At 40.1% G+C, this 21,350-nt stretch overlaps 1 protein-coding gene across 1 annotated transcript; it reads left to right on the top strand.

Moving 5' to 3' along the window:
* The first annotated feature begins 438 nt into the window (after positions 1–438).
* LOC143298146 (3-hydroxy-D-aspartate aldolase-like) lies at positions 439–15,531 on the top strand. Its single transcript, XM_076610876.1, has 9 exons — positions 439–763; positions 3,673–3,768; positions 5,063–5,226; positions 5,881–5,976; positions 8,512–8,593; positions 9,082–9,183; positions 12,299–12,412; positions 14,339–14,407; positions 14,761–15,531. Exons 1-9 carry the CDS (start codon positions 446–448, stop codon positions 14,968–14,970), a joined length of 1,251 nt encoding a protein of 416 aa, XP_076466991.1. The 5' UTR covers positions 439–445; the 3' UTR covers positions 14,971–15,531.
* Positions 15,532–21,350: the final 5,819 nt, after the last annotated feature.

Genomic DNA, 21,350 nt, shown 5'->3' on the forward strand with positions numbered 1-21,350 from the left:
CAAAATACTAACACATTCATCAAAAATCTCCTTGACAACAGCACGCACATCTTAAAAGAAAAAAAATTACCATGATAAATAAAACAAAGTTTCTTGCAGAAATGTACTTGCGTACACCGCCCATCAACAACAAACAAAAGATGAAAATAAATAAATAAAAGAAAATGGAAGAAGTGAAGATGAAGATTCGATGGGGACATAAAAAGGCCGAGAGGTCAAGGCAGATGACTGCCAGTCCCTATATTACTACTACTACTACTACTACTACTACTACTACGATGTAACCGTTTTCGACATATCTGACCACACAAAAAACGGGCGCTGCAAACACTCAGCAAAATCTATAGGTATCCGGGGCGCGATTTTAGTAGAGGGTACAGAAGACACCGGCGCCGACCAGATTGTCCCAGAAAACGAAACCTTCACCTCGAAACTGTGACTGAGCATGAGTCTGGGAACACGTATTGTAACACTGTCAAAGACTGTGGTGTCCCGCTTACGATTCAGTTACCGTCACGATTTTGGCCTGTTGAAAATTCGTCCGAGCAACCGTGCATTCCACTTAATAAATATGTCAGCAGCTCAGAAACCATGCAGGATTGGAGAACTTGTGGAAAACATTGACACGCCTGCCCTAGTCGTCTGCTTAGAGAAAATGGAGGAAAACGTGGAGAGAATGAAAGCTGCAATGGCCAAACATTCAGGCGTTGACTTAAGGCCGCATGTTAAGACACACAAGTGTCCTGAAATCGGCAGAATTCAGGTAAAGGATTGTTAAGTATCGTTCAGCCGGTTGTTAATAATTTTGTTCGTTTTTGTTTTGTTTTTTCTTACATTTGTTTTGCAAGTTGTTCAATGTCCCACTTGATACCAAAAGCACAAAAAAGCCATATCAGAATATGTCTGATGCGTTGAAACATTGAAGACAAAAAAGATTTGTGTTACTTGCAGAATATTTGTTGCCGAATTTCTGTTGCACATAATGATTAGTAGTACTTTATGCAGCATTTTAGTTTCCGCTTCACTCTGGCAAGGAGGGTCACTGCGTTCGGACAAATCCATATACACCACACCACATCTGCATGCTAGGCAGATGCCTGACCAGCAGCATAACCCAATGCGCAAAGGCAGGCCTAGCGTGCATGCTTATATATTTGTGTACCTATCAGAGTGGATTTCTTCTGCAGAATTTTGCCAGAGGTCAACACTCTCGTTGCCATGGGTTCTTTTTCAGTGCGCCAAGTGCTGCTGCACACAGGACCCCAGGTTATCATCACATCTGAATGACTAGACGCTCAGTTTGATTTTCCAGTCATGTATGTATGGAGTCTCCCGTCGGACCGACGGATGAGTAGGCAGGCAGGCTTATCTGTCGGTGTGTGTCCTCATATGGGAGAAGAGGCCGATTCTGGATGCGCAGCACTTCCCACAGGTGTTGCAAGGGAAAACATCTCCAGAAGTTGAGCCCTGCTTCCTTCGCTCACGCTTCTCCTTAATGGCCAGCGTTCTCTTGTTTTTGAACGTGTTTATGTCACTAGAGCACAGCATCCTCCAGTGAGAGGGGTCAAGGGCATCAGTTTCCCAGGAAGCAATGTCTATGTCACAGGCTTTGAGGTTTGTCTTCAAGGTGTCCTTGAAGCACTTGCAGGGTCTTCCAAGTTCCCGGTGGCCTTCCTTCAGCTAGCTATACAAGAGCATCTTCAGGATCCTGCTGTCTGTCATGCGGACAAAGTGTCCTGTCCAGTGTAGCTGGCACTGGATCAGCAGGCTTTTGATGCTGGGCAAACTTGGGAGAAAGGCCCAAAGGGCGAGAGAGGGATTCAAACCCACACCTTTATGGACTCTATATTGGCAGCTGAGCATCTTAACCATTCTGCCACCATCTTCCAGCATATGCATTTGAAGTTTATTCCAGTTGAGGGTTATATCCACATTTCTTCCCCTCCACTCCTCTGTGTAACTAGCAAAGTGAACGTCCACACATTGTTGTGAACATTACTCATTCCATCTTGAGGGCGGAAAATTGTGGATATTGTCCAGCTAGGAATTAAAAAAATGGGCATTTCAGTTAACATCCTCTGTTCATGCTCCACCTGCACCGCTCCACACAGAAAGCTATGCTTTACACAGGTAAATATGGAATTTAAGTTTTTCTTTTAGGCTGTTCTTTTGTTGTTTTTGTCCCGTTTGGACACATTCCCTAACCAATGACACAGAGCAAACCAAAAGATATGAAATACATCCCACAGCTCAAGTATTTCAAAATCTGCAGCAGTTCCTGCACAGCATAAAAACACTAAATTTATTTATCTCTGACAGTAGAGATCAGCAGGATGAGGATTGATGTCTGGAACATTTTTTTATGATAATTATGGTAACTGATTTGGAACAATTTTTTATGATAATTATGGTAACTGATTTATTTAGGCTATATCCACATTACTTCCCATGTATGTTTTCTAATTCTATTCAGTTTCGTTTCAAAGACGAAAAAAGTTGTAAATTTGCTGATAACATTGTAATATATATTTCAAATGTCTTCCCCTCATGAATGATGCAGAGAAGGCCAAAGAGTCGAGGGGAAGAAATGTAGAGTATGATTTGCAATGTTATTAACTGATTTACAACCTTTTCTGCCTTGTACAGGGAAAGAACTGCGGATATTGCCATTATTTACTTTGCTATCAACTGATCATCTAATCAAATATTAGAATATTTGTTGAATAGTTAGTTTTTATCCTATTTTTCTTCTTCTTGATTTTTTATTTGTTATTTATTAGTACTAATATTGTCATTATTATTATTGTTGTTATTCTTGTTGTTGGTGTTAATATAGTCATAATAGTGTCTTATTTGTCACTGTAAGATGGCCTGGTACAGAGCAGAAAAGTTTAGGATTTCCTTTTACTCCCTCACCACCATCCTCCTTTCCACATGTGTGCCCACTTTTACTCTATAAAACAAAAAAAAAAGTTGAAATTGGTCATGTTACTGTCTTACATATATGTGATAGTGCATGTGAAAATCATGGATAATGGTCAAAATTTACAAAATGATATTCTTTTATCTGAAAGTAGAGAGAATTCTGAATAACACACAGAAAACAGAATTCAAGTATCTTTATTAGTTTCTGAGATACATGCATTTGAGTCTCGCGATCATCTCAAACATACTTCTGAGAAAATTGGGGCAAACGAGTTTGCTGTTTCCCACTCTTGATCACCATTTCCCAATAGGAAAACTTCAAAATAAAGCACTAATACTTCATATTTCTTTATAATACTTGGTAATTTAATAGAAAAAGAATCATAGATTAATCTGAATAACCAAAAAACTCAAATTTGATATTTTCACCCCTTGTCACTTTCACAGTGTGTTAGGTGAAATTTACTCCAGCGACTTATCCATGATTTTCGTGTGCAGCGTCACACACACACACACACACACACACACACACACACACACACACACACACACACACCACACACACACACACACACACACACACACACACATATATATATATATATATATATATAATATTATATCAGATGGCTTGGATGGGTGTCAAAGGTCTGGAGATATCATTCAAAGTATAGACTGCTCTTTATTTCAACAGCATTAATTTCTGAAACCTTTGTAATTTGTATCTTTAATTGTTGTTGAATGCAGATGAAGGCAGGTGCTGTGGGTCTGTGCTGTCAAACGGTGACTGAAGCAGAGGCCATGGTGTCTGGAGGTAACCCTGATGTCTTCATTTCTAACCAGGTGAAAAAAAATTGCACACTTGTCCACATCAGGTGAAAAAAAAAAAAAAAAAGCACACACGTCTGCATTGACAGGCAGGCTTGCAGGCACACGTACATGGATGTATACTGAATGTGCGTGTGCACATATGCATACACACTGTATGTTTAGTTATATATGCACACAAACACACATATGATATACAGACACACACCACACAGACACACACACCCCACCACCACCACCACCCGTGCACGCACACACAGACACACATCCACAAACAATGTGTGTATGTGCATACACTCATTTCATCTCACACACACACACACAGAGGAAAATGTTGTGCTGTCTCTCCCTCTCTCTCTCTCTGTCTCTGTCTCTTTCGCCAGACCAGTCTGCATGGCATGTTGTGTTTTGTGCAAGGTAAAGGGCAATGATCTGAACTGGAACATCCACAGAGAAATATTTGGTCCCTTGACACATGCACTTATTGCTGTTTCAGTTCATAATTTCGCATGATAAACACATTAGTCCATGTATTGACACATGTTCTGATGATGTCATATGCATACAATCAAAAATGGACATGTTATATGCCACACCAAATGCATGTTTGTAGGCTTTTGTGACCATGATCAGTTAACAAAATCTGTATCCCATTCATGGATCACAGATGGAAAAAAGACCCCTTTTGTTTGAAAAGGTATCACTGGCACAACTTGCAAAGATTGTTTGCTGCTGTGGTGTCTCTAGGCCATTCAGAACACTGGGTGCAATTTTAATGTATTATTTTGTTCAGTTATTTATCAAAGTGAATTTTGACTGTAGATGAATGGTGCATGATAAATACACTACAGAACAGTTAATTTATTTGCTGGAGAATTAAACTACCCCAGTACACAACAAACACACAGAGAACACTTAATTTTTGACAGGAAAAATAAACTACATATGTCACATGATCATTATTATGGTATGCATATAAAGTATGTTGTATATGTACATTATTGATACTCTTGAGAACACTAAAGTTTTGACTGGAAAAATAAGCTATATACCGTTATAGTATACATACAAAGTATTCTGCACACATATTTGATTGCTGTGAACAGGTGATCAGAAAAAGGAAGTTGCATTGTGCTACATACCATCATAGAATATATACAAAGTATTCTGTACACTGGATTGCTGTTAACAAGCGTGTTGGGTTATGCTTGCTGCCAGGCATCTGTCCAGCAGATGCATCGCGTATATGGATTTGTCCGAATGCTGTGACGCTTCCTTGAGAAACTGAAACTGAAACAGTTGTGAACAGGTGATCGGGGAAAGCAAACTGCACCGTGTGGCCTCCTTGGCTAAGCAGTCCACAATCTCCCTGTGTGTGGACGATGCCTCAAACCTACAGGACATCAGTGATGTTGCTCAGAAAATGGGCGTCTCTCTGCAGGTGGTCGTCGAGATGGACATTGGGGGGAAAAGGTAACGTTTTGCACGTTTTCTTGTCATGATGATAAGAATGTTAACACTGAGGGGGTTAGGGGAGAGTGTAACCTTTTTCCGATTTTCAAGTTATGATGATACAAATGCTAACAATGGTGGTGATTGGGATGTCACTGCTGCTGATTGTGGTGACAGGTTATTACACAGCACCGGTGTCTTAGAAGTAGAATCCAGAAAAATTGCAATGTGTATATATTCTATGCAGTGAAACTTAGAGATGAAACCTTACAGTATTCCTGCATGTCCAGTGGGTGTGTCATGCAGATGCTGTAGGTAGAGCTACTGATTTACTGATTGCCTTCTTTGAGCCTCAAGGTTAGCAAGAACATTTGAGAACATGAAAGACTGAACATTGTTAATCTATTTGGCCACAACCCCTCCTCCCACTCCCCGTACCCCTGTCCAACACATTGATGTGATATTCTCTTTTGTGGGTGGGCCTTTACAAATAAGATCAGTATCAGTGTTTCTCTCTCTCTCTCTCTCTCTCTCTCTCTCTCTCTCTCTCACACACACACACACACACACACACACACACACTCACACACACACACACACACACACACACACACACACACACACACACACACACACATTCACTTGCTATTATTTTGTTTATGTCCCTGTTTCCAGGTGTGGAGTTGAGACAGGAGAAGAAGCAGTCAAACTGGCCAAACTGGCGACCTCGCTGCCTGGTGTCTCTTTCAAAGGCCTCCATTGTTACAATGGGTTTGTATCCCTTCCACTACAATTTCTCCAGCATCAAGTGTCATGCATTGGTCTCTGACCGGTGATAGACACTACAGAGATATCAATCATAATAGTAATAATAAATAATGATAATACACTTCGTTTTTTATGGTACTACTACTACTAGTGTAATACACTTCATGTAGGTGTTTTCCAGAGTTGCTCAAATTTCCTGAACAACACTGCAGGTGTCTGTATCTCTGGGGCCTGGTTGATGCCGCAATGCAGTGTGAAAGGAAGCATGTAGTTACAGCCTTTTTCACCGGGTCCCAAACCTGACTAGGGGACCTCCATAGCGGCATTGTCATCACATCATCTTTATCCATCATCAGGGGCGAGTCAAATCAGGGGGAAAGCTTGCATTAACTCATTCTACGTCAGGTACAAGTTAACTTGTACCTTGATTACTTCCCCTGTGGACCAGTTATGAGTATTCTCGTACCAACACACTATTCTAATTTCGTTCATTCTTGCTTGGTACAGTTGGCATTCTAAACTGAACCATTTATGGATTCTGGAGGCATGAAAACGAAGCTTTGTCTGACCAGTTAAATCAATAATTGTCCATCTATTTTTTGCTGTTTTAGTGAACCAGCCTGATTTTTCTGCAGTGATCTCATGTAGTGCTGGTCCAGGGCAGTCGTAGCAGGCATGTAGCTGTACGTAGAATGAGTTAATGACTGTAAACTTTAAAGTTGATGGAGTCTCCCGTCGGTCTGACGGATGAGTAGGCAGGCAGGCTTATCTGTTGGTGTGTGTCCTCATATGAGAGAAGAGACACTTTTAGAGGAATCTTAAAGTGAAAGAAATTGTGGGATTGTGAGAAATCGTGGTCGTTCCTCTCCCACATTTTCTCTCAGTTGCGAGAAATTGTGGGGGGCATGCCTACAATTTCTCACAGTGTGTGAGAAATCATGGTAAGTCCCCCTTATTTTTATTAGAAATATTTCCTTTATCATCGGTGTTGGTTTCTTTTCTTTTCCCAATACAAATCTAAGAGAAAAAAGAGAGAAAGAGAAATGAGAAATGGGGGAAACAACGATGATCATGATAATGACAGTAGCGTTTGCCAAGACATCAGCAATAGATGGTGAAGGTGATGACATAGTAATGGTTTAAGAAAGTGTGGTTGTGTGTATGTCACTGAGTTAGTGAGTGTGTTTGGGTGTGTATGTGTGTGTGTGTGTTTTTCCTTATGTGTGTTTACTTGGCTGGTTGACTTGGTCGTCATTCACTCTTTTTTTATATAAATATTTTCGTGTTCTAAGTGTCTTCTATGAAACTGAGAATATATTTTCAGTGCAGTTTTGCATGCAAAAGGATGCTGACACAGATGAGCAAGCGAGCAAGCATGAAGTGAAGAACATTCTAAATAAGTGTGACAGAAAAGTCTGCATTAAAAGAAACATCAAAACTATTTCGTCCAGTTTTCATGCTCCCTACATGAGGGTAAAGCAATGTGAAATACCTCGCTATCACATCTATGTAGAGAGTTGAATCATTTTGATGTTATTCCCAACATCTAGGAAAGATCCAGTTCAAGTCATATTAAATTACAATATATTATACTATTTTGTTTTATCTTTATTCCATTTTATATTTCTGTTTGTGCTATACACATTGCATGACTTTTGATTGATTGTTGTTGTTATCCGTTTGTCGGCTGCAACTCCCACGTTCACTTGTGTGTACACAAGTGGGCTTTTACATGTATGACCGTTTTTACACCACCATATAGGCAGCCATGCTCCATTTTCAGGGGTGTGCATGCTGGATATGTTCTTATTTTCATTACCCACCAAATCTTTGACGTGCCTATTTGATCTTCTGCTTGTGTATACACACGAAGGCACTAGCAGGTCAGCACACAAGTTATGTTGACCTGGGAGATCGGAAAAATCTCCACCTCTTACCCACCAGGCGCCGTTACCGAGATTTGAACCCAGGATCCTCAGATTGAAAGTCCAACACTTTAACCTCTCGGCTTTGTGCCTGTCAGTTTGCAGTTGATTTCCAGTGTTGAATTTGAGGTTGATGCATTGCAGTGATCCATTTTGTGCGTTGTTTTTCAGTGACATTACTGTTCATGTCTTCACTAACGCCACTGTTATTATTATAATCGTCGTCGCCACCCCCTGTTTTCTCTTTTCTTTTTCTCTCTCTCATTTTTCTCTCAGATTTGCATTGGGAAAAGACAAGAAACCAACTCCGATGATAAAGGAAATATTTTCAATAAACATAAGGGGGACTTCCCACGATTTCTCTCACATTGTCCCCCCACAATTTCTGGCATTTGAGAGAAAACGTGGGAGGGAAACGACCACGATGTCGTAATCCCACGATGTCGTAATCCCACGATTTCTGTCAAAGTGAGAGAAATCGTGGGATTGCAAGAAATCATGGGCGTACAGGGGTCAGAGAATCGAATATTCTTGATTCATTGTGTGTTGTGTGTTTTGGGTTCTTGTTGTGGATTCATTTTCTATTTCTCGTTTCATGTTGTTTCGCATGCAGAATAAACCAGCATGTCAGGTCGCATGCGGACCGCAAAAACAATGTGGCTGAGCTTGTGAACCGAACCAGAAAAGCTTTGGAGGTGAGTCTGTATTGTATTAATTTCTTTATTTCTTTCTTTCTGTGATCAGTGAAGTAATCTGAAATACATTAATACTGTTTACGTCAGCTATTGATACATGTCATGGGAATGGTGAAAAATGAGGATTCTTGACATGATGGGTGCCAAGTGAAAACACTAAATGTGCTCAGCTTTGAAATGTTTTGTTTACTCCGTCCATTGTGATTATGTTGTTAACCCTGTGAAAACACAACTCTTTCTTACATAATGTAGTCATTTTTCTTTCTTTCTTTTTCTTTTTCTTTTTTTTAAATAGAAGCTCATATGTTTGTATTTGCGCTTAAATGGGAACAAAGTGGTTAGTCTTGGTTAGTCAGTTCTTCATATTATTTATGTAATGATTGCATCTTTCTCAAATACTGTGTGTTTGTGCGTGCGTGGGTATGTGTGCTTTTGTCTTTGTGTGTTTTTGTGTGCGTGTGTGTGTGTTTGTGTGTGTATCTCCGCAGGCTTTGAAGTCAGCAGGGATAGAGTGTAACTACGTCACAGGGGGAGGCACGGGTTCGTTCCACTTTGAAGCAGCCAGCCAAGTGTTCACCGAAGTCCAGCCTGTATCCTTCAGTGTCACATTGTTCCTCCACTTCGACGGGCACAATAGCCAAGTGGTTAAAGCGTTGGACTTTCAATCTGAGGGTCCCGGGTTCGAATCTCGGTAACGGCGCCTGGTGGGTAGAGGGTGGAGATTTTTCTGATCTCCCAGGTCAACATATGTGCAAACCTGTTAGTGCCTGACCCCCCTTCGTGTGTATATGCAAGCAGAAGATCAAATACGCACGTTAAAGATCCTGTAATCCATGTCAGCGTTCGGTGGGTTATGGAAACAAGAACATACCCAGCATGCACACTCCCGTAAACAGAGTATGGCTGCCTACATGGCGGAGTAAAAACGGTCATGCACGTAAAAGCCCACTCATGTACATACGAGTGAACGTGGGAGTTGCAGCCCACGAACGCCGAAGAAGAAGTAGAAGTTCCTGCACTTCCATCAGTCCAGTAGATAACAACAGTTCATAGAGGAGGGTTGGTCAGTTATAGGGGCAGGGGAAAATCATCAGTATAGGATCACAAGGTGTCTTTCTGTTCATCAGACAATGCCTTTTGCTCTTCACTGAAAACTCATCTTTTCATAACCTGTCTGGAAGCAGTTTCAGTTTCCTGTCTCTCCAACACCAGACCGTGGCTGCCATTCACTCTGCATGTATGGAGTCTGAGAGAGAGGAGGGGAAGGTGGAGAGAGAAAATAGTTATGAGTTGTTCATGCAATTTGTAACATTTTGCTTTCGTGTAAAGCACCCTGAGCTCTTTGAAAAGGTGTAATATAAATGCACATTCTTCTTCTTCTTCTTGTAAGTATATGTATCACCAAACATGGAGTATGATACAAACTCCTCGTTTCTTCTTCTTCGTCGTCGTCTTCTTCTTTGTCTTCTTCTTCGTCTTCTTCTTCGTCTTCTTCTTCTACTTCTTCGTCTTCTTCTTCTTCTTCTTCTTCTGCTTCTTCTTCTTCGTCTTCTTCTTCTTCGTCTTCTTCTTCTGAATGTTATTATTATTAAAACATCTTGACTTTCTGTATACAGAGGAATTACGTAACAATCACTGCTGAAATGGCGAAGACTGATGGGGGAAACTTATGGTTTGCATAACTGGGCATAATTACTACTTGTAAATAAGCACATTTTTTATTTGGTTACACTTTGTTAAAGTCATTGCAAATTGACAGAATTATTTATTCATTCATTGCTTGAATGATTAATATTGGTTTTTCTTGATTAACTAGATTTCAGGAGAACTACCTCAGTGTTCATCCTAAGGCAACCCATAACTGTCTGCATGGTTAAGAATTTAGAGTGTGAAAATATTAATGTCAGTTTAACGTGTCGTGATTATCACACCCATCTAGCCACATTTAGTTATGCTGATGTTGCTACTCTCTAAACGTGACTTTGGATTTTTTTTTCCTTCATTTTGAAGGTATATGTCCAGTGGCATTTTGTTTTTGTATTCATTTGAGAAGTATGAAATTTGGAACAAAAAAAAGAATTTATGTATCTTAATGTGGGCTAAATAAAGTTATTAAATTTAATGTTATGCACTTCTTTTTATAGGACTTTCAGCTGTTGTGGGAATACAGATTGTGGTCCTTAAGATAAAGTCTTGGATGAAAGAAGAACGGTCAAGAGAAAGAGAAAAGCAGAATGAATCTGTGCTGCGTTCACTCGTATGCACACGAGTGGGCTTTTACATGTATGACTGTTTTTACCCCGCCATGTAGGCAGCCATACTCCGTTTTCGGGGCTGTGCATGCTGGGTATGTTCTTGTTTCCATAACCCACCAAACGCTGACATGGATTGCAGGATCTTTAACGTGCGTATTTGATTTTTGGCTTGCATATACACACGAAGGGGGTTCAGGCACTAGCAGGTCTGCACATATGTTGACCTGGGAGATCGTAAAAATCTCCACCCTTTACCCACCAGAGCCGTCACCGTGATTCGAACCCGGGACCCTCAGATTGATAGTCCAACGCTTTAACCACTCGGCTATTGCGCCTGTCTCTCACACAACCAACTTACATTCAAGTGGATGTAATCAGACTGCCTTTAAACGAAGCAGAACATCTCATTAGCATCACAGCTTATTTTTCTCCTCATTGTAAACATTTCCTGAGGTCCTCGGGAACCTTTCCTTTCAACTGTGAAGTAACGCAAGCTGATATGGTTTGGACACAACACTCCACACACCAGCTTGTCCAAAACAATCGTGCAAGGCACCATCGAGGGCGGGAGAAGAAGAGGAAAACAGCGGAAGAACTGGCATGAGAACATCAAACAATGGACTGGATTCCACACACGTGAGCTGCTGCCAGCGGCTGCCGACAGAGACAGATGGAGAAGGGAGGTTGCGTCTGCGGTCCTCAGGCTTCCCCCAACGACTACTTTGTAGTTATGGGCCTGAAGAAGAAGAAGAAGTAAACATTTACTAATGTCACAATGGTTACCTGTTTCACTTGATCAGTCTGTCAGCTTAGACCTTTTCTCTTCTTTCAGAATTAGCCGAGTGCAGCTTGCCTAGGACATAATGGCACAGCTTATGATTTTCTTTTATTGTATGCTTTACTGAAAAGCCTTTGACTGGACGTATTCCTTGCTCAGTATATGATGAGGAAGGGGTCATGGGAGGGGCCATTGATACTTAAAGGATAATCTGTAGGCAGAATGGAAGTGGAAGCAGTTGCGTACTTGGTTTCTTCAAGTAGATCCTGGCTTTCTTTCCATTTATTCCAAGCTCTACCTGCCACGTGGATACACATGTGCAGTATGCACTTGCATACACTCTCCATACACTGAGCACATACATACACACAATGTGCGTTTGAACACACACACACACACTCTCTCTCTCTCTCTCTCTCTCTCTCTCTCTCTCTCTCTCTCTCTCTCTCACACACACACACACACATGCATGTGCACACACACACATGCATGTGCACACACACACACACACACACTCTCTCTCTCTCTCTCTCTCTCTCTATGTCTCTGTCTCTCTCTGTCTGTCTCTGTCTCACATGCACTCACCTGGACTCGTGCATATGTTAAAGCACACCAAAAAATGGTAAGCCTCAGAATATCACTGACCCCATTGAATGCCTTGACTGCATGAAGGGGTCCTATATCATGATGGACGCAGACTACGCCAGGAACTTGGTGGAAGACGGCAACTTTTATTCGGAGTTTGTGCAGAGCCTTTATGTGCTGACGACAGTTCAGAGTGTCTCCGTAAGTAGCCTCAGAGTGGGGGAAAAATTATTGTTTGTCACTCTTTACCCTGCATGTGTTAATTTAGTCTTTATGACACTTTTACCCTGCATGTGTAAATTTAGTCTTATCACACTTTTACCATACATGTGTAAATTTAGTCTTTATCACACTTTTACCCTGCATGTGTAAATTTAGTCTTTATGACACTTTTACCCTGCATATGTATATTTAGTCTTTTATCACACTTTTACCATGCATGTGTAAATTTAGTCTTTATCACACTTTTACCCTGCATGTGTAAATTTAGTCTTTATTACACTTTTACCCTGCATGTGTAAATTTAGTCTTTATCACACTTTTACCCTGCATGTGTAAATTTAGTCTTTATGACACTTTTACCCTGCATGTGTAAATTTAGTCTTTATGACACTTTTACCCTGCATGTGTAAATTTAGTCTGTATCACACTTTTACCCTGCATGTGTAAATTTAGTCTTTATCACACTTTTACCCTGCATGTGTAAATTTAGTCTTTATGACACTTTTACCCTGCATGTGTTAATTTAGTCTTTATCGCACTTTTACCCTGCATGTGTAAATTTAGTCTTTATGACACTTTTACCCTGCATGTGTAAATTTAGTCTTTATCACACTTTTACCCTGCATGTGTAAATTTAGTCTTTATCACACTTTTACCCTGCATGTGTAAATTTAGTCTTTATCACACTTTTACCCTGCATGTGTAAATTTAGTCTTTATCACACTTTTACCCTGCATGTGTTAATTTAGTCTTTATCGCACTTTTACCCTGCATGTGTAAATTTAGTCTTTATGACACTTTTACCCTGCATGTGTAAATTTAGTCTTCATCACACTTTTACCCTGCATGTGCAAATTCAGTCTTCATCGCAATTTTACCCTGCATGTGTAAATTCAGTCTTTTTCACATTGCACTCCATGTGTATGAATTCAAAATAAAGATGAACAGATCTTCATGAAAAAGCACACTGAATCAGGGTGTTCATGAAAACTTTTTTTTTTTTTTTTTTTTTTTTTTTTTTTTGTATTTGGGGTGCAAGACGGGTGTGTTGATGTATAGGACTTAAGTACTGGAGGCTTCCCCACAATAAAGCATGCATTTGAAATAAATCATACCAAGACCAGCACTGGAAAATTACTGTTTTTTGGAAAAGATTTGTTTTCAGAGTGGGCTAAAAAAGATTTCAATGAGACAGACTGTCGCAAATTTTCCACAGAGACAGGCCCTGAAAGAGAAAGACCCTGTTGCTTCTTCTTTACATCAGGGATTCTTAATAGCGTGGCATCAAAAGCAGAATGAAGGTGATGAGTTTGAACATGCATTTCAAGGCGGTCAGAGAGGTAGCGAGGGCCAGAGATTCGGAAAGGAATAATCCATATTTGTATTTGTATTTCTTTTTATCACAACAGATTTCTCTGTGTGAAATTCGGGCTGCTCTCCCCAGGGAGAGCGCGTCGCTACACTACAGCGCCACCCATTTTTTTGGTATTTTTTCCTGCGTGTAGTTTTATTTGTTTTTCCTATTGCAGTGGATTTTTCTACAGAATTTTGCCAGGAACAACCTTTTTGTTGCTGTGGGTTCTTTTACATTCACTAAGTGCCTGCTGCACACGGGACCTCGGTTTATCGTCTCATCCGAAGGACTAGCGTCCAGACCACCACTCAAGGTCTAGTGGAGGGGGAGAAAATGTCGGCGGCTGAGCTGTGATTCGAACCAGCGCGCTCAGATTCTCTCGCTTCCTAGGCGGACGCGTTACCTCTAGGCGATCACTCCACTAATAGCCTGGCATCAAAAGCAGAATGAAGGTGATGAGTTTGAACATGCACTTCAAGGAGGTCAGAGAGGTAGCGAGGGCCAGAGATTTGGAAGGAATAATCCGTAGCACTCTGCGTGATGTCTGGCAGGCTGACGGGAGCAGAGCGGTGGTGGATGCAGGCATGAAGGCTGTCAGTCTGGACTCCGGTGTTCCCCTGGTAAGTCACAGCTTCTTTGGGGTTTTTTGTCTACCCTATAACCTGCTCTGTTTCAGTGGTGTTACACGCATGTTGCTCTCTCTCTCTGTCTTTCTCTCTCTCTCTCTTTTTTCTTCGTCTTTTTTTTTCATTTGAAATTTCTCTTGTTTGTTGATTTCTCCTTTTCCTTCTTTTCATTATTTTTTCCTTAATGTTTAATTTTCATATCTTTCTCTTTTCAGAGGGTGTGTTTTCTGGGGCTGGATAGGGGAAACAAAAGAGAAAAAAGCATGTATGCTTAATGTATCACCCTCAAGAAAAAAAAAACAAAAAAACAAAAAGATCATAACCGTTTCCCCCCATCTTGCCAACAGGTGTCCCAGCACCCCGACCTGACCTACAACAATGGGGGAGACAACCATGGGGTGCTGACCCCCGGTGGGGGCCTGAAGGTCGGTGCCCAGCTGTGGCTGGTGCCAGGTCACTGCGATCCCACAGTCAACCTGTACGACTGGATCGTGGGCTTGCGGGGCGGCCACGTGGAGTGTGTGTGGCCCGTCGCTGGCCGAGGACCTGGGTATTGACTGGCTTGGTACCCCTGAGAACGGAGTATGGCTGCCTACATGGCGGGGTAAAAGTGGTCATACAAGTAAATGCCCACTCGTGTACATATGTGTGAATGTGGGAGTTGCAGCCCATGAACAAAGGAGGAGGAGAAAAAGAAGACCGGCTGGGTGGTGGTTTGGGGGGGAGGTTGCTGTTAGGCTTTGTGGAAAGAGGGGATATGTTGTATTACTGTTTTTTGTTACACAGTGACTGGTTTTTATTGTACTTTTGTTACCTATGACTTGAAGTAACTGCTGACGCGGCGATAGCCTTGGGATGGCCTTAGTGGTCGGCAAGGCTCGAAGCAACATTATTTGATTTAATTTGATTTAATTTAACAACAGATTTCTCAGTGTGAAATTGGAATCAGAAATCCAGGCTGCTCTCCCAGGGGAGATCATGCCACTGCAGTGGAAGCGCCACTCCCTTTTTTTCTTTTTTCCTTTTTCTGCCTGCAGAGTGTATTTGTTTTGCTGTCAGAGTGGATTTTTCCAATGGATTTTGCCAGTGACAAGCCTTTAGTTGCTTTGGGTTATTTTACATGCTACAGCATGCAGGACCTTGGTTTATTGTCTCATCTGAATGACTAGCATCCAGACCAGGGTGCTGAATGAAATATGGATGTGGATGTAGTGTGTTGCGTATGTATGGAAAAGACTGCATGCTTTGAAACTATCTTGCTACTAAACGTTGAACTGAATTATGAAGAGTTTAAAGTGGACTGCAGTTAACAAATAGTAAATTGGACTGCAATTTGTTTTATTTTTGGTTTTATGTATATTCAGCTTTAAACTTCTGCTTACTGACAAGGGTTCACCCACAGTGAATGAATTTTATGAAGTTTTGTTTGAAGTGGACTGCAATAAGTGTCTTTCGTTTTTTTCATATATGTCTGTTGTGTTTGTATGTTTTTCTCTTTTGTCTCAACAGATTTCTCTGTGAGAAATTCAGGCTACTTTCCCCAAGGAGAGCGCATTTTTACAGTGTGAGCACCACCTTTCTTTTCTGTATTTTTTTCTGGCCTGCATAAGTATTTGTTTTCCTATCAAAGTTGATTTTTCTGCATACTTATGCCAGGGCATGCTGCACATGGGACCAAAGTTTATCGCCTCAACCAAATGACTAGCATCCAGGCCACCAGTTGAGGTCTCGTGTAGGGGTAGAAAACGCTGGTGAGTGTGGGATTCAAACCAGTGTGCTCAGATTCTCTTGCTTCCTAGGTGGATGCATTACCTCTAGGCCAAAACTCCCACTTCCAAACCTTTGCTCCATACACCTGCATATTGCTGTTTTGACGGTGTTAGATTTGAGTTGATGGTTCTTTGTTGTTGTTGTTATCGTGCACATGATGAGAATAATCTTTTGTGTCTGTGTTCACGAACATCATTATAAAAACATGGGGATATTACATTTATTGGCGTTTTTGTTATTTATTTTATATTGCCAAGGAAGCAGCAATGCTCATGTGCTGGGGTTTGTTGCACACTCATTATTTTTTGCATTTTCCTAAACCCATGAACACAGACATGGATTCAGAAGTCTTGACTCACATTTCTGTCTTGTGCAAACGCAGATGCTTGGTTCGGTTTTCGCCTCATGTAAAAGCCTACCACCTGTAAAACCAGTACATAAGTACCATGCCTGAAGATGCTATATTTTTGGAAAGCTTCAAAAATGTTTACTGAGAAATACGAAAGCAGTTCAGTAGGACTCCATTTTGGGCCTCACTTCCAAGACGAGTTCGGTTTCACAGTGACCTGACTGTGTTACTTCAGTGGATCACTGCATGAATGTGAAAACACTGCAAGAAGAAGAGCATGTTTGTCCAAAAGAAGCAGTAGCCATGCTAGTGAAACCTTTTGATGTGTTGATGTGAATTTAGGTTCATGTGACAACATGCTTCAGTTGAATTAAGCTTTGTGTTAAAACACACATTAATTGAATGTAGCTTCATGTAACAAGTGTTGGTTGAATTTTGCTTGACGTTACAGCATCTGTTGATTAAATTTAGTTTCATGTAATGTGTTCATGCGATGACACAGTTAAGTAGCGTCCTTCCCGTGAGGATTATGTCAGCACATAGTAATTAGACTTAGCTTCATGTGACAAAATGTGAGGCTTAGCTTCATGTGACAGTGAGTATTAAATGAATTTAGCTTCATATGACATCCTGTGTTGATTAGAATCAGCTTCATGTGACAATGAGTATGAAATGAATTGAGCTTCATGTGACAGTGAGTATGAAATGAATTGAGCTTCATGTGACAGTGAGTATGAAATGAATTTAGCTTCATGTGACAGTGAGTATGAAATGAATTTAGCTTCCATAACCACACTTAAGTCATTATTCCCTGAGCCTCATCCCACCCCCCCTTCTGACCTCCCATTTTTTCATGAAATCCCTGTCAGAAGTTGTGTTTGACTGACACAGCAAAAACATGTGCCATGTTTTTCACTCACATGTTCCTGCTCATTCATTAGCTCTTTGTGTTTTATATAATAGTTCCACATTTTTTTCTTTTCTTTTTCTCTTTATTACCTGCCTCTGGTTATGGTGATTGATTGTGGGTTTTACCCATGTCAGTGTTGTCCTAGGTCTGTTTCTAAATCTACATTGAAGATGTGAAGAATCAAATATAAATGAAATCATGTTTCCAAGATGTCTCTTGTGGATTTGTCACTCGATCATTGTTGCTAGGGCTGGGAGTGGTCTGTATCCAACTAATTGTTTTTGTTTTGTTGGGTTTTTTTTTATGTGTGTGATACTTTTCTTTTTTTTCTTCATTTTTCTGGAAATCCAAACTGTAATCAACATCTTCATGCTCTAAGTATACCATTTCCATTTCTTCATCTTTCTCTTATTGTTTGTGATCAAGTCAGTGCTTCGTGTGACCTTTCTGAACTGCACTGAACTGATGTTTCATTTCTTATCTTAGTTTCTCAACTGCAGAATATTGTTACAAGGGAAATAACTAGTTCAGTGTGTTCTCCACTGGAGAAAAGTTGAGAAGGAAGAACATTTGAACAGGACACACACACACACACACACACACACACACACACATAGACACACACACACACACAACCTACACACACACACAACCTCACGCACACACACACACACACACCCTCACACACACACACACACACACACACATACAGAGCAACTGATTTAGACAGTGGGGCAGGGGTTGGAGGGGGAGTACATGATTTTGGCTTATACTTAAATATGTTTTCACTGCTTCCTTTTTAAGAGAGGAGGAGAAGTTTTTCTAATGTTCTCGGGGATTGAATTCCAAAGAGAAGGGAGCATCAGACCCAAAGGCTCAGTGACCAGAGTAGGCAGCCATCATCAGAGACAGTTTTCAAAATCCAGAGTCCACCCCAGTTCAGGTTTTTGAGAACACGATCCTATCCAACACTTACCAAACAACACTGTTGGACAAAAACTGATCTCAGCATGTAACAGATTTTCATGTGCATGTATTTGTCCAGTACCCACTTGCAAGCTTTTGCAATAAACTGAAGTTGAAAATGCAGAACATAGTAGTGTGTGTGAGCAAAATTGTGTTAACTCACTCAGTACGGCCAGTCCTCTCTTCTCCTCTACACAAACCCCTCGGATGTCCTGTGGGTGTCTGAATGACCCTGCCTTTAGCTTCCGTCATCAGAATTGTGGTATTCTTTGTCAACATTCACCTCTTCAGTGTAAGAGCCTTCCGCTTGCAATATTTTGATGATGGTAATTGGGGTGAAACGCTGTTAACATTGATTCTTTCACCGTTCGTATGGAGAGAGTTAAACCATCCTCTCTCACTGTGCCATTATTGGTGGTAACTGTACATCAAGCAGAGGATTTAAAAAAACAAAAGAAAACAAACAAACAAACAAAAAAACCAAAAAAAACCACCACCACCAAACATCTTTGGAGTGTTTCCAGTGAAATACAAAGGTGAAAAAGTTGGTTGATACATGACCAGGACTTTTTTTTGTGTGTGTGTGTTTTGTGTTTTTTTGTTCAGTTATTTATCTTCTGTTTTGTGTTTTTGTTTTTCATTCTTGTGACTGTGGCTTGTATTGCTGAATGGTTTGTCTGTTGTTCAATATTCTGTTTTCCTTCCTGCATTCTCTGGCACATGTCCAGCATGTACTAATGAACCTGCAAGAAATCCTTTTTCATTCCTTGCCACAGTAACATTCCTCTGGTCAGTGCACCAGGCATGTTCTTTACTTTTATCTGTTATCAGCCTCTTACGTTTATTTGTTATCAGTCTCTTACCTTTGTTATCAGCCTCTTACTTTGTTATCAGACTCTTACTTTTATCTGTTATCAGCCTCTTACTTTGTTATCAGTCTCTTTCTTTGTTATCAGACTCTTACTTTTATCTGTTATCCGTCTCATACCTTTATCTGTTATCAGCCGCTTTCATTTATCGGTCTCTTACCATTATCTGCTATCAGCCTCTTAAGCCATTTATCTGTTATCAGTCTCTTACCTTTGTCTGTTATCAGTCTCTTATGTTATCAGACTTATTTTTCATCTGTTATCAGTCTTACATTTATCTGTTATCAGTCTGTCTTTTATCTTTTATCAGTATTTGTTATCACAGAATCACAGAAATGTTTGGCTATAGGCAAAAAGCCTTTTGCCCTCATAATCAGTGTCCATTTATGTGATTTTGGATCACTTGTTGTGAACAGACCCTTGTTTAAATCAGGCATAGTGTATACAGTGTATACTACATTTATCTACAGCTCAATAAAGATTTAACTCTGTGGAAAATACATGGTCCTTAAACTTTTTGTCAGTGTGATTTTTGAAGGCGTTTACCGATGGTGCATTGATGGTGTCATAGGAAAGGTTATTCCACAGATTTATGATATGGTTAGTAAAAAACTTGTGGAACTGGTTAGTTACGAAATTAGTTTTGTTTATTTTGAAGTTGTGCCCTCGAGTTTTATCATAGTTAGCCATAGTAAACAAGGAAGAGGTGGTGCAAGGATCATAAATATTGTGCATGATCTTGTATACTTCAATGAGATCACCTCTTAATCTTCTAAACTCTAGGCCAGGCATATTAAAAAGAGCCAGGCACTCCTCATAACTAAGATCTCGAGTACTATTAGTATTACTAGTTATACACTTGGTAAATCTGCGTTATCAGATTTCTACTTTTATGTTTTCAGTATCTGTTGTCAGACTTCTACTCTTATCTGCTATCAGTATCTGTTATCAGACTCGTACTTTTGTCTGTTATCAGTATCTGTTGTCAGACTCTTACTTTTATCTGTTATTGGTCTCTTACTTTTTTCTGTTACCAGTCTCTTACTTTTATTACATTATCAGTCTTTCTTTTGTCTGCTATCAGTCTCTTATTTCATTATCGGTCTTCAGAAAGAAGACAACAGAACATCGGAAAGGTGGGAAGGAAAGTGAGAAGAGGGACAAGGATCATATTTGTTCATGTTCATGTGCAGTTTTCATACAATGGTAAGGTCTGTGTTCCTGTAATAAGCCATGGACTTCTACCACTTTCGCAGCACCACTACCATTTGCCTTGTTTTGATTGGAGCATTTTTGACTCACATGTGTAAACAAAGTGAGTCTATGTTTTAACCCGGTGTTCGGTTGTCTGTGTGTGTGTCTGTGTGTCCGTGGTAAACTTTAACACTGACATTTTCTCTGCAACTACTTTGTCAGTTGACACCAAATTTGGCATAAAAATAGGAAAAATTCAGTTCTTCCCAGTCATCTTGTTTAAAACAATATTTCACCTCTGGGATGGGCACAAAAAAAATAAAGAATGAAGCCTAATTATGTGCAAACTGCATTTACTGTTATATTTATATTTTTTGTATTCTCTAAACTTGGCACTTGGATCTGATATTCTGACCCAACAACTAGAGCAGTCATTATTATCATTTTTTGTTCAAACAGCAACTTCTTTTGCTAGCATGGAAGTTTTATTTATTTTGCAAACGTTTTGGTGCAGATAGTAAAAAAGGGAAATTACTCTGTAATTAATGCTAGGGGAGTTAATTTGCTTTAAACTGATCTTTCTCATCTTAAACATTACATTTTGAAATTATACTCAATACATAAAAAGCTTGGATTTTTTTTTTTTTTTTTTTAAGTGTATCACAAGTGAGTCTTGAAGGCCTTGCCTCTCTTGTTGATTTTATGATTATCACTTCTTATTGCAGGTGAGACATGTGGACACTGGTTCTTGATTATTTGCTATCAGTTAGGGAAAAAGCAGCTTTGAACATTTCCATGTTTTTTGTTTTGTTTAAATGATATGCATTATATATATATGTATTTTTTTTCCAGGATATTTAAAGACACAAAGAACATGAA

Source organism: Babylonia areolata, chromosome 23 (genome assembly GCF_041734735.1).
Source record: "Babylonia areolata isolate BAREFJ2019XMU chromosome 23, ASM4173473v1, whole genome shotgun sequence".
NCBI lineage: Eukaryota > Metazoa > Mollusca > Gastropoda > Neogastropoda > Buccinidae > Babylonia > Babylonia areolata.